The sequence below is a fragment of the Impatiens glandulifera genome, chromosome 3 (genome assembly GCF_907164915.1).
Source record: "Impatiens glandulifera chromosome 3, dImpGla2.1, whole genome shotgun sequence".
Lineage (NCBI taxonomy): Eukaryota > Viridiplantae > Streptophyta > Magnoliopsida > Ericales > Balsaminaceae > Impatiens > Impatiens glandulifera.
The window spans coordinates 60,388,385-60,402,282 of record NC_061864.1 but is presented as its reverse complement, the minus strand read 5'-3'; the positions used below and the strand labels follow the sequence as shown (position 1 = coordinate 60,402,282).

The 13,898-nt window shown below is 26.6% G+C and overlaps 3 protein-coding genes across 3 annotated transcripts; 1 reads left to right on the top strand and 2 right to left on the bottom strand.

Annotated features, from left to right (window-relative positions):
* On the bottom strand, positions 1-3,342 carry LOC124930551 (cucurbitadienol 11-hydroxylase-like). The gene is made up of 9 exons (XM_047470884.1): positions 3,143-3,342; positions 2,486-2,822; positions 2,246-2,395; positions 1,927-2,175; positions 1,755-1,844; positions 1,141-1,219; positions 463-569; positions 225-352; positions 1-138 (listed from the first exon to the last, which is right to left on the bottom strand). Exons 1-9 carry the CDS (start codon positions 3,340-3,342, stop codon positions 48-50), a joined length of 1,431 nt encoding a protein of 476 aa, XP_047326840.1. The 3' UTR covers positions 1-47.
* Positions 3,343-10,898: 7,556 nt separating this feature from the next.
* LOC124930549 (Werner Syndrome-like exonuclease) lies at positions 10,899-11,531 on the top strand. The gene has a single exon (XM_047470883.1). The coding sequence runs from the start codon at positions 10,899-10,901 to the stop codon at positions 11,529-11,531; it is 633 nt and encodes a 210-aa protein (XP_047326839.1).
* A 1,280-nt stretch (positions 11,532-12,811) lies between these two features.
* Positions 12,812-13,462, bottom strand: LOC124930548 (Werner Syndrome-like exonuclease). The gene has a single exon (XM_047470882.1). The coding sequence runs from the start codon at positions 13,460-13,462 to the stop codon at positions 12,812-12,814; it is 651 nt and encodes a 216-aa protein (XP_047326838.1).
* Positions 13,463-13,898: the final 436 nt, after the last annotated feature.

The window sequence follows — 13,898 nt, the reverse complement described above, 5'->3', positions numbered from 1 at the left end:
ACTTATTGTTGAGACTTACAAGTAGCCGATATCAAACTTCCACAATATTAATTCTTTTCTGTAACTTTGACGTAGTAACCTTTTCCGAACCCTAATATTGGTTTTCGAACAATTTCTCCTCCTTTGATCTTTGTGAATCTACAAGATACATAAATTATTTTTATATAAACTCGAAAAACATTAGTTTTATATTATCATTTATCAACTATTAATTATTTACTTACCTGTACTTTGTGACCATCACATGAATGAAAATGGCCATCACCATTTTGCTAAACTCTGATCCTGCACAAGGCCTCATTCCTCCTCCAAAGGGTATAAAATTTTTCATTGTTACCCCGGCAGACAAATCCTAAATAATTTTAAAATATTAAATCAACAACAAAATTAAAATTATTATTGTATAAACTTCTACTTTGGAGAATAAAAAAAAATCATATTTTAATGGTTTTTGGATGTCACCTCCCATCTCCATGGATTGAAGGAGAGTGGATCAACAAATGTCTTTGGATTGAGTTGAACAGCAGAAGGAACCACCATGATCGACCATCCTTTGGGGATTATGTATTCTGCAGTTATGAATCGAAAATTTAATATTTGTTTTTGAAATAATTCATGTATAATGAAAATTTATCGAGATCGTTTAGCCACAACAACACAATTAATTCAACATCAAACTTCAACAACTTGTGTTCCAAAGCTAATCTTATAATAGGAATGATGATTTCTTAGGAATTGTTTGATTTTGACCCAAATGAAGTGTAAAGGCTTTTATTTGTAAAAAAATATATCTTTTGGATTTTGTTTTCTTATTTGTATGTCTTTTTCTCTAAGTAATTGATTTCTTAAAATAATTGACATGTTTTTAATCTACAAATTCATTAGAAATTAAGCTTATTTGAAAGATATTATTTCTCAATCATTAAGATCATCTCATTGAAAAATCAAATCACTAAAAACTAAGTATTTTTTAATTGATTAAGTTTTAAATATTTTTGAATCATGATCTAGATCATAGTTTTTTTGAATTATAAGTATGACTATTTTCTAGATTATTAAGATTTATGCTTAAGCAAATAACTGATTTAAAAAATTGTTTATAAAAAAAAACAGCTCAATATTATTTTCAACTATATATACCATTCATTTGAATGTCTTTTGTGGCTTTTCTGAGGATACCAGGAGCAACACTTGCCATTCTTAGTGTTTCATTTACAACCTGAGAAAAATATCAACAAAATAAATAAATAATTAAATTGAGTATTTTGGATGATTCATTTCATTTATATAAACAAAATTAGGGATCATATACATATAGTTTTGGGATATATATTATAATTAAGTTATGTATTAAAGGTTTTTTTTAATTTTATACCACTTTTGTATCAATTCGGTCGATCCGAAATGTATCGGTTAAACATTCTATTAGGGAGTTTGACCCGAATACGTTTATCTGCTAATATGATGGCCGGTAAAAAAAATTTTAAGTGAGTTCGCCACGAACTTATAACAGGTCGTGATTTTCATTTTATTTAAAGTATTTCTGACCAGAATTGAGCTGAAAATTTGATGTATATTTCATAACAATATATCATTTAAATTAACTTCCAAATAAGACTTTGTATAATTTAAAAAATATATATTATTGACAAAACCCAACTGCAAAATATTTTTCAAAATTTTTTATTAGTCAAATTTTGATGATTAAATAATTAATGGGCCAAAATAATGATAAATAAATGATGGCCCCTCACCTGCATGGTAAAGGTCATGCTTTTGTATTCATTCCATGTTATTCCATTCTCTCCCATGTCTCTCTTCTTCAAAATTTCTTCATTCTCTTTCTGATCATCAATATCCATATAAATAACATATCATACAAAATCAATTTTTTTTTAAAAAAAAACAGGAAATTGAAAAACTTACCAAGAGTTGGTCAAGAACAAGAGGATTCTCAATGATGAACTTAATTGCTAAGGTTAAAGTGACAGATATTGTCTCAAAACTAGCAATCAAAATGCTTGTTATTATAGTAGGAATACTTGATACTTTTATTAACCCTTGTTTCTCCATATCTTCTGTTAACTGATCAAGAAGATCCCCAGTTTGTTTTTCAGGGTTTTCTTTTCTTTCTTTCATAATGTCACTTATCAATTTCACAACCTTCCCATGGGCCTGAATGATCATAAAATTCCAAACATAAATTTATTGAATTTATTTTCAAATTAATTAATCAATTAATTACCTTGATACATCTATGGAAGGTGGTGCCTGGAATTTTCAATGGAATAGACATTAACCCTTCCAATATATCACAAAGACTTTCCCCAAAGTTTTCTCCTGATTTGTGAGGGTCGTAACTGAATAAGACGTTGGCCGTGAAGTTAAACAATATCTGTCAAAACAAATAAACCAATATATATAAAAACAAGGTGTAGTTTGTTATTTGATGTATGAAATTATATCGAGTTTTCGAGAGCATTACCTCCGAGGATGAACGCTTTACTTCCACTGAGTTGTGCTCGGACCAAGTTTTGAGTGTTTGATTGACAATGGGTTCCCATCTAGAAATCAATATCTCCCTTAGTTTCTCATTCCCAAAGTAACTTAGAAAAAGTCCCCTTAAGTATTTATGGATTATACCCATTGAGAGCACCCCATTCTTAGACATTTCATTCATGCCAATTATCTTGTTGAACGAGTCCATATACCAAAGCTCGACTAACTTTCCTTCTTGTTGAAGTATGAAGTGATTGAATTCCGAGTCAGCCGATATTACCATTGGCCTCCCCACCAAATTAGTCTTGAACACATTACCATACCTATAATAAAGGGAAAACGTTTGTTATGTCATTATCCTTCGTCGCGATATATTCAAAAACATTAATGTTTTTGCTTAAAATTATGGCAATTGGGATGGTAGACTTCTCTAATATATAGCCTAAGTTGATATCCAAATTTGTATGAATAAAGGTAAAATGAAAAACTAGAATATCATGTACAAAAAATTTTAAAACACAAAACTTTCATTGATAGTAAAAGTGTGATGAAAACAACCAAAAAAACAAGATATGACAAAAAAAAAATGATAAATTTTGAGTAAAAAAAAGAAAAGGTAAAAAGTTAAAGCAATAATGCATACTTTTGAATCCTCTTCTTAATGAAAGAAGGAGTGTCAAGAGATTTGCTAGGAATAAGGAATTGGATGGTCTCTCCAATGAAGGGTAAACCCATTGAACCAGGAGGCAACCTCCTTCTTCCTGGTTTACTCCAATGGAAAATGGCTATGGTCACAAAACCTAAAACCCATAATCCAATGTAGATAAACCACTGAAAATTCATAGTTATTTCAATCTTATAAATTACACAATTCAAAACCTAGATGATCACCAAGTTTTCTGATATTTAGAGCTCAATTATGAAGAAGAGGCTAGCCATCTCTATATATATATAGGGGAAGTGACCATTAATGCCCATGGCCTATGTGTGAATGGAGACATTTTGCTATAGAATTTTCAATATTAAAAAGAGACAATGAGATAAAATATGGCCCATAAGATTTTTTGAAAAGACTTAATTATTATTAATTCAAATAAGAAGTTAAATATATAAAATTAAATTATCTAATAATGTCAACAAAAATAACTATAGAAATTAAATAATATGATAAATTTACAATAATTAAAATTTGAATTGAAAAAATCTAACAATCTTGTAATTTCTTGACGATGACTCAAAATTTGTGACGAAGATTAATGAATGAGAGGAGGATGAACAAATCAATCAAACAGTGTCGAAAGAATCTTTACCAAATATTTTAAGCGAATGTAAAAATTGTCATTGACCAGGATGTGTAAGCAACGACAATTTTTTTTTTGTCAAGTATGTATATTAAAAAAAAAGTGAGAATCTCACATAAATAGTGGAAGATTATACGTAAGAGCACCTCCAGTTGAAAGATATATTCAGTGACTCTTTATTGAAAAAATAAAAAAATAATTTTAAATAGGTAATTTTATCTCTTTTATTTTTAAGAAAAGAACGGACACAGACTCGAAAAATGATCACAAGACAATCGGAGTGTATGGGCAGCAAACGACTCACCAACACCTCAGAATATTATTCGGATTATAAAAATCCGGGATTAAAAATCTGATCCAACTAAACAATATGTCGAAAAAAATACAGCACCAACTCAAATTTAAGTGATGAAAATAAAAACGAGACAACCACCCCTATTAGAAAAACGATAAGAGTAGCAAAAATAAAATAATTTTTAAATTTATTTTTTTAAAATTAATCATATATACACCATCTCACTATTTAATATTTTAACGTTAAAATCTCCATAAATAACTTAATTTATATATATATATATATATATGCTAAAATATATAGCAGAGTTATTTTTTAAATGGTAGGTTTTGGGAAAAAATAATATTTTTAAAACTCATTTTGAAGTGTAAAAGTAATTTTCTCTCCCACCTTTATTATTATTTTTTTTTATTTTCTTTTTAGTCACCTGTGGCTAAAATTCTTCCTTCACTTGAGAATCCACTTATTATAAAATCTTTTCTTATGTTTTATTTTATAGGTAGCAGTGGTTCAGAGATGCCTTTGGATTAATTAACTTTCATTTTATTTTTTCTTTAATAAAAAACTAACATTAAAGTTAATTGACCATAAAAAAATGGACTACAATCTCGGGTAAACCATAAGGCATCATAGTTCAAGCTCAGAAGGTATTAAATTATTTATAGTCTATTAACATTACTTTTATAAAATGTTTATATTAATATAACTAGCATTTAGCCCGTGCATTTGCACGAGTAATAATATATAAAAACGTGAAAAAAATTATGGATAACATTTTTAATTTTATTTTTAACCGTTTTAAATTTATGGGTGGGTCAACCCACAATCCGACCCAAATATCTATTTATTCAACATCATTATATATTAGTTAGTTAAAAAGTTAAACTTATATTAATATTAAAACGTCCCGCGTTTATCAAATTTGGTGTTAAATTTAAAATATAAAGTTAAAGAGTTGTACTTGTTTTTGTTAGGTTGCAAGTTCGAAACATACTTCTAGCATTTTTAATTTTATTTTTAACCGTTTTAAATTTAAAAACGGGTCAACCCACAATCCGACCCAAGTATCCAAATTAACCACAGCTCTCGACCCGGCAATCCGGACACTTTAAAAATTAAGCATCATTATATATATATAGATTAGTTAGTTAAAAAGTTGAACTTATATTAATATTAAAACGTCCCGCGTTTATCAAATTTGGTGTTGAATTTAAAATATAAAATCTTTGTAGCCTAGTTGGTTAAAGAGTTGTACTTGTTTTGATAGGTTGCAAGTTCGAAACATACCTCTAGCATTTTTAATTTTATTTTTAACCGTTTTAAATTTAAAAACGGGTCAACCCACAATCCGACCCAAGTATCCAAATTAACCACAGCTCTCGACCCGGCAATCCGGACACTTTAAAAATTAAGCATCATTATATATATATAGATTTCTCAATGTGAGACATCATAGTCTCTAACTTTATCATGGGAGGCGCATTTTCAATTCATAGTCTCAATCTCAGTATATATCAAATTGTAAGAGTACAAGTTTTACAAATCAATCGAAATAAAATTACAATAATCTTGTTGTAATGTTTAATGATCGAAGCGGTATAACGATGTATTTTATCAAAAATGTTTTATAGTATAAGGGTTAATTTCAAAATTAGTTCATGGTTGAAGGATTAATTTATATGTTACCTCAAATTTAAGAAGAAAAAAAATGTGAAATCAAAATTCAGTTGAATAGTAAACTTATAAAATGTCAATATTAATGCAACCCAAATTTGAAATTCGGGTGGTTGAGTCCCCATACTTCCATTTAATCATCTTATAAATTGACATTATTAATTATGTAAAGCGACTTTATTTTTTTTTGGTAATTAATATCCCAGTGGAATTTTAGTAAAACACGTTATAATCCGATAAAAAAAATTAAAATATTTTATTTATATACTAATGATTTGTTTGTTTGACTTGTTTTACTTATTATCTATTTAAATACGAGTTCATATTTAAAGTTATTTTCAATAAAATTCAATATAGTTTAATTTTTTATATTAAAATTTTAATTTAGATAAATTTATCATATTTTTTAACATTTATATTCTTATTTAATTATTTTAATTTTATAAAAGATTTCGTATCATTTATAAACTAATTTTTAATATATAATTCTTTATTTTAATTAATAAAAAATTAATACAAGTTAAATCATTTACTGTATTTTCTTGAGACGACTATTTAAAAAAATAATTAATATATATATATATATATATATATATATATATATATATATATATATATATATATATATATATATATATATATATATATATATATATATATATATATATATATATATATATATATATATGATGATGATGAGTTGTAAATGTTGAAAATATTAATTTGAGGCTATGTTTCAAAATTATACACATCTAATATGTTAAAAACTATCACCGTCAAGAATTGAAGACTTATTTTCTTAAAAGTTTTATAAAAATAATTATTATTTAAATATTAACCTTTTCAACATCAATTTTTAATTCATTTTTAATTTATTTAGTTTAAAATTATTATTTAGCTCTCAGGAAAACAAATATATTATCACTCGATGGAAAAAAAAAAATGATATCGAAGTTCACTATGCTAAATATTAAATTTAGTAATAATCGATAATAGTATAGATGATATTACAATATTCAGATTCGGTACAAAAACAAACAAATATTATCTTTTACTTCTTACAAATTTCAAAAGATGAGATTGTCATCTAGAAAAATAAAAAAGATCATAAAAAAAACATAGGCATATGGTAAGGCCAAATAAGCGTTTCACCCAGACCCCTACACACGGACATTCAAAACCAGAATAATCAAAATTCAAAAAAAAAATATCCTAAGTTATTATAAATGTTAAATAAATAATACAAATTTATTATATTTATTTTATACGACATAAAATAAAAGTACTAATTAAAAAATATAAATAATTTTTTTTTCACTTTGTGTACCAATTCTTAAAACCGCTATTTAGCCCCCGATGAAATAAGAAATTGGGTGAAGAAAGATCAAATAACTAGGAATATAGTGAAGATATATCATAATATTACAACTATGCTTGACTTTGATAAAAGATAATATAAATTGATAAATTTAGAAATACTTGGTATGGTTGATTTTTAATGTTATCCAAAAGAAAATTATCTAGACATTTATTACTTATTAGTCCTAGACAATTATTTCAAAAGTCGTTATATATGCTTTTGTGATATTTTTATTTATTACTGTCATTATTGAACTATGTTAGTCAATATATATTACACATATTTTCTTATAATGGAGTTAAAACTGTTATTTTTTATAATCATATATATGTTGATTTATGTACACATAGTCAAACACAGTTGTTAAAATTACTATCAACCACTCAAAGAAGTCAAACATTCTTATTTCACGTTCACTCGTAAAAATGCAATTATATGTAAAAATAAAATAAAAATCATCTCATCTTTCAATTTATTTGATTAATTTGAATATCTCTAACTATTCTTAACCTAAAATCAATTCAAATTTATATATATATAATGATGCTTAATTTTTAAAGTGTCCGGATTGCCGGGTAAAGAACTGTGGTTAATTTAGATACTTGGGTCGGATTGTGGGTTGACCCGCCTTTAAATTTAAAACGGTTAAAAATAAAAATAAAAATGCTATAGGTATGTTTCGAACTTACAACCTAACAAAACAAGTACAACTCTTTAACCAACTAAGCTACCAAGACTTTATATTTTAAATTCAACACCAAATTTGATAAACGCGGGACACCCATAAACTTAAAACGATTAAAAATAAAATTAAAAATGTTATCCGTAATTTTTTTTCACGTTTTTTATATTATTACTCGTGCATCTGCACAGGCTAAATGCTAGTTAAAATATTTTATCTAAATAGTCAAATTTTAATTTAAGTTGGGTTAAGTTGATTTTAGTTGGGATTTTAACTCATCAATTTTTTGCCACAGTTCACTCTTGTAAAAATGTGAATAACTATACTTCATTAAATACCAATCAATTTCAGTTTCAATATCCGGAGTAGTCGAAAAGATGAAGGTCGGTTATTTTAAATGGACGAAGTTGCTTGAATGGAAGAAGTCGTAAATGTTGTTTGAAAATTGTAAAAAAATAATACTACTTTTTTTATTGTTTGCGAGTAAAAATATATGGCTCTAATTAGTTGAGTGGTGGCCGAAAAATAAAGTCAGCCCTAAAAATGTTAAATTATTATTAATCTAAGATGGCACATTTCAAAGTCCAATCTTTCGCCAATGTTAGAATTTTTCTATTAATTATTATAATAAATCCAACAAATTGATTGAATTGAGTGATTTATTTTTTCAACAAGTTGACTTCATTATTTGAAAACAAACATTTCAGAGCATTTGAAATTTGGTATTTATATTGGACGGCAGTACATTTTTGTCAAGAATAATTGGTTGGTATAGATTTGGGGCCATTAACATAGCTGTTTTAAGCACCTAAATTGATTGAAATTAGATTTTGTCTAAATTATTATACCATTTAACAAACTAAATTATTTATATTTAAAATAATACAAGTCAAATAAAAATAAAACAAAATTTATTTTATATGTATAGACGGCATAGAAGTTTTCATATTATAATTTGATCGATGTAGATCTGCAAAATTAATAAAAAAGCAAATGAAGTTTAAAGATTGTTTTGTTGGTATATAAACTGATAAATTATCTTGTACTAATAAAATTAAATATATCTAAATGTTAACGAATAAACTGAAAAAGAATAATGAAGTTTAAACTTGTATTAAATACACTAAGATTCAAATAAGTTAAATAATATCATACATATTTGAGTATTTAAAAAATATGCTTAAGTGAAACTAGATCCACATAAATAAATAGAACGCTTCCATAATTTAATTAGGTTTACATACATTTGGATTTGAATAGGAAATTTTAATTGACATTAAATTATAATTTAAATATTTAATTTATTATAAAATAATTTAATATATATAATTTAATTATTAAGATATTAGTTTTGAGACAACTAATTAAAATAAATAAAGTAAATATACGTTTTAGTCATCTTAACTTTCTAAATTCACAAAATAAAATATCAGTTCCACATTTAACTTCCTAAATTAAAAGAAAATGTTTGAAATGTTTACCAACTAAATTATAATATAAATAAATACTAGTTCAACGCGTTATTAACCGTATTATTAATAATAAAATATTTTTTTTTAGAAAAAAATAATATTATAATTAAAATTTCGAGTTAAAAATAATAAAATTAAGAATTATAAAATCACATTTGTTTGAATTTTTTTAATATGAATTTTAATTCAAATTTCAATTCTAAATCTTAAAAGTTGAACCTAAATCTAAAAATTTGAATTACCCAATAATTCCAATTTCAATTCTAATTTTTTAGATACAAACAAACCCTAAAAGAAATATAATGTTTTTTTAAACTACTCAAATTCATGAAAAGAGGACAAAACTATAATTATGTGTAACAAAAAGTTGATCAATGTCAAGGAATGGATACTTATTAAAATAAAAGAGAAAAACTTTTCTTTCAATTTTGTAATTACAAAATTGGATTAAACATTATTTGAATAATTCAATTTTATGTATTTTTTTATTTTTATTAATTATTATTTAATATATTTAATTCACCCACTCTTCATTTTATAAATAACATAAACTACTAACTCAACAATAAAAAATAAATGTTAAATTTAAAAAAATTCAATAATATTTATTTATTTTATAATTATTTTTTTTATCAATAATAATTATAAGATAATGTAGTGAGTAAATATATTTAATATTTCTAAATTTATTCATACTAAAAATAACATCATTACTTATGTTTTTAATTTAACTCTGTAATTAATTAAGCTTTAAAATGTTTCAAATATTAAATTTGATTGTGGCATAATTGATACCAATTCAGAAGAACAGTCAGTAATAATAATTATTATTTTTTCATTAAAATAATTAAGTCACTATAGCTTTCCTAAAATATCAAAATTTAGTTGTTAAATGTACATGCTTGTTTGCTACATTAAAAAAATAAGTAAAAAAATAATAATTTCTTTGTTTGGTTAATAATTCAATACAATTCGAAATAATATAATTCAAATTCGTTTTTAGTTAAAATCATTCTAATGTATTTAATCCAAAATTAAAGATTACTTTTCCGCATAACAAGAACCTTCACATAATATTATGTTGTAATCATGAAATTTAAAATAATTCATTGGCGATAATATTTTTAATAAATATTTAGTTTGTTTATACAAATATTTCAATCAAATTTTTAATTTAGATAAAATAATATTTTAGAACAAATTTTAAAAATTATTTTCGTCATTTTCTCCTCCTCCTAAGTCTTAAGTCAGTTTGTTTATACAAATATTTCAATCAAATTTTAAGGTAGATAAAATAATATTTTAGAACAAATTTTCAAAATTATTTTTGTCATTTTCTCCTCTTCCTCTTAATCATTGAAACGAACAAATGTTATTAAATTTATTAATTAAAAAAATATCCAAACCCGCTCTCCGATGTTTGTTAAAACAAACAGGGTTATTATTTATTTATTTATTTTATGTTTACAAGAAAGCAGATTAACCATAATTCAAAAATAAAGATAATTTTCCCGCCCTTTCCATCTTCTTCTTCATTACTTAATTCATCTTCTTCATTCATTCTTCATTTCTTACCCTTAATCCAAGAATCCTTCAAATTTCAAATTCTCCAACAATGGCGGTAAACAACAACATCTACAATCACCGAGTTCCCTTCACTACTCACAGCATCTACACCGTCAATTTCTCCGGCAACTCGATCTTAACATTCGTAACTCACACTCCATCACTCGTCACCGATTGGATCACCGAAATCAACATCAGCTGTCATCTCCGCAAAACCACCGTCGGTTTCGATATCGAATGGCGTCCAATGTTAACCAGCGTAGAATATTACCCAGTTGCCACTCTTCAAATCTGTGTAGGTCATCGATGTTTAATTTTCCAAATCCTTCACTCTGCTTCAATCCCCGAATCGCTTGTCGAATTTCTCTATAACCCTAGTTATACATTCGTTGGTGTTGGAATTAAGAGGGATATCGAGAAAATTGAAGATGATTATGGGTTTGGAATTGGTGGTGAGATTGTTGATTTGGCGCAATTGGCTGCGGATCGTTTGGGTGATGAACAACTTAGAAGTGCGGGGTTGAAGACGTTGACGAATAGGGTTTTGGGATGGGAACTTGTGAAGCCGAGGGAGATTACTTTGAGTAGATGGGATAATGAGGTTCTTGATGAATTTCAGGTTCAGTATGCTTGCATTGATGCTTTTCTTTCGTTTGAAATTGGTAGGGTTTTGAATGCTTAAATGTTCTTGATTTGTGTTTTTGAATTTCTGACTTTGATCGATTGTTAATAGTTCTTGAACAGATTTGTAATAATGGTTTGAGTATGAATTTGATTTTGATTTGAATAGAAATGGTTTCTTGGTTTTACTTCTTGATCGTTCTTAATGTTTTGATTATTGTCAACTTTTTTGATATGCGTTTTGATTTTAGTAGCATGCATCAAAGCATAAACCCTAAAAATCAAGCCCTACGAAACAAATAAACTTTCTTCATTAACAACTTAATCAATTTTTAACAATTATACGAGATTATTTTATGAATTGTTATTTACCTACTCATTAGATTTTGTTGGGATATTGGTAATGGAAGTTGGAAAAATTACTTGAAAAATCATCGTTAAAATTTGCAAAGAATTCATTGGGGAAAAGTTTGATGAAAAAATAATTTCTCCAAATCGCTCTAATTTATTTGAAAAGTTGGGTCCATTGCATCATTCTTCAAGAACCGAAGCACAAAATATTATTTTTTTATTAGCATTTGGTTGTATCGTCAATCCTCAAATTGGGTTATTTGAATAATTCTCAAGTAATTCACTTTTTTTTTTCATTCATTTTATTGTAAGAATACACATTATTCAAATAAAAAACTATATTAATCATGTTTATATTAATGTCATAATCTAAAAAGAAAAATTAGATCAGAAGCATTTTTTCACTCTTACAAAACTAAATACAAATACTAAAAGCTTAAATAAATATAGATTTAAACCAACCCTCTTCGATACTCTTTAGACCATCATAATTTAAACGATTATATAAACTGTGTGTTCGTCGTACATCCTTTTTAGCGCTAAATCATATCATTTAAATATGAAAATAAAAGAGTTTAGAACCTATGATCAACCATGAAACAAATTAGAGTCAAAGATGAACAATTTGTTTCCAACAACATATACCAAGCACTTTTTCACTTTTACCATCCTCGAACCAAATATTGATCTAAACGTCATTCTTCGATATTCTTTAGACCATCCTAATTTAAACGACTAAACAAATTTGTGTGTTCTACTTCTTCATCACACATTTTTAGCGTCTATTAAGTGTTTTTTGGCCTATTTATTCGAAATCATATAAATTTAAATTCAACCATGTTTGAAAATACGAAAATAAAGAGTTTAGAAACCATACACTATCATCAAACCAAGAAACAATTTCTACTAATTTCCAATTAGAATCAAAGATCTACAATCCCTTTCCAACAACATATACCGACCAAGAATGATTCCAATGAATCATATGAATCAAAAGTCATAAGCCTTCAAAACCCTACCAATTTCAAAGGAAAGAAAAGCATCAATACAAGCATATTGAACCTGTTTATCAGAAAGATACAAATCATCCCATCTACTCAATGTAATCCTCCTCGGCTTCACAACATCCAAATCTAAAACCATACTCGTCAGCTTCTTCAACCCTGCATATAGAAACTCATCATCATCACAACGATCCGCAGCCAATTCCGCTAGATCTACAATCGACGGTTCAATTCCTAACTGATAATCATTTTCAAGTTTCTTCACATCATTCTCAATCCCAACGCCTACGAATGTATAGTTAGGGTTATTCAAAAACTCGATGAGCGAATCAGGAATGTAAGAAGCGTAAATGAGTTGGAAAATGAGACAACGATGACCGATACAGAGTTGAATGGTTGCGACAGGTGAATAAGGACTATGACGACCGAACATTGGACGCCATTCGACGTCGAGACCGATTATTAGACGGTTGAGACGCCGTCGGTGAAAGAATTCCATTTCGGAGATCCAGTTTTCGACGATTGATGGAGTATGAGTAACGGTAGTTAAGATCGAATCGTCGTAGAAGTTAACAGTGTAGAGATCGTGAGTATGAACAGGTAATCTGTGATCGAAGATGCTGGATTCCATCGCCATTGTAGCGGTTACAATTTTAGGGTTTATATTTGGAGAAGATGAAACAGGAAGTTTCTTTCAATCGGCTACTTCCTTTATTTATAATCATACTTTAAATTAAATTCATATATAGGTCTCGTTTGATTCTGCTTAGCCGCGTATAAGCGGCTGACCAAAAAAATTATAATCAAACATTGAGTTGAAACTCATTTTTCTTTATAGGTCATTACTAGTGTTTTAGATTATAATATAAGCGTTTATATCATTTTTAAATAATTTTTTATTCATTCTCTCTAATCTATTTCATCAATTTCTAATTATTTTATTATTCTCTCTCATCTATTTTTATACATATTTTGAAATGATTTTTATTTATAAAGATTTTTATTTTATACTTAAATATTATTTTTTAAGTAACGATTGGAGTTTACAATGGTGTAACGATTTTACATAAACT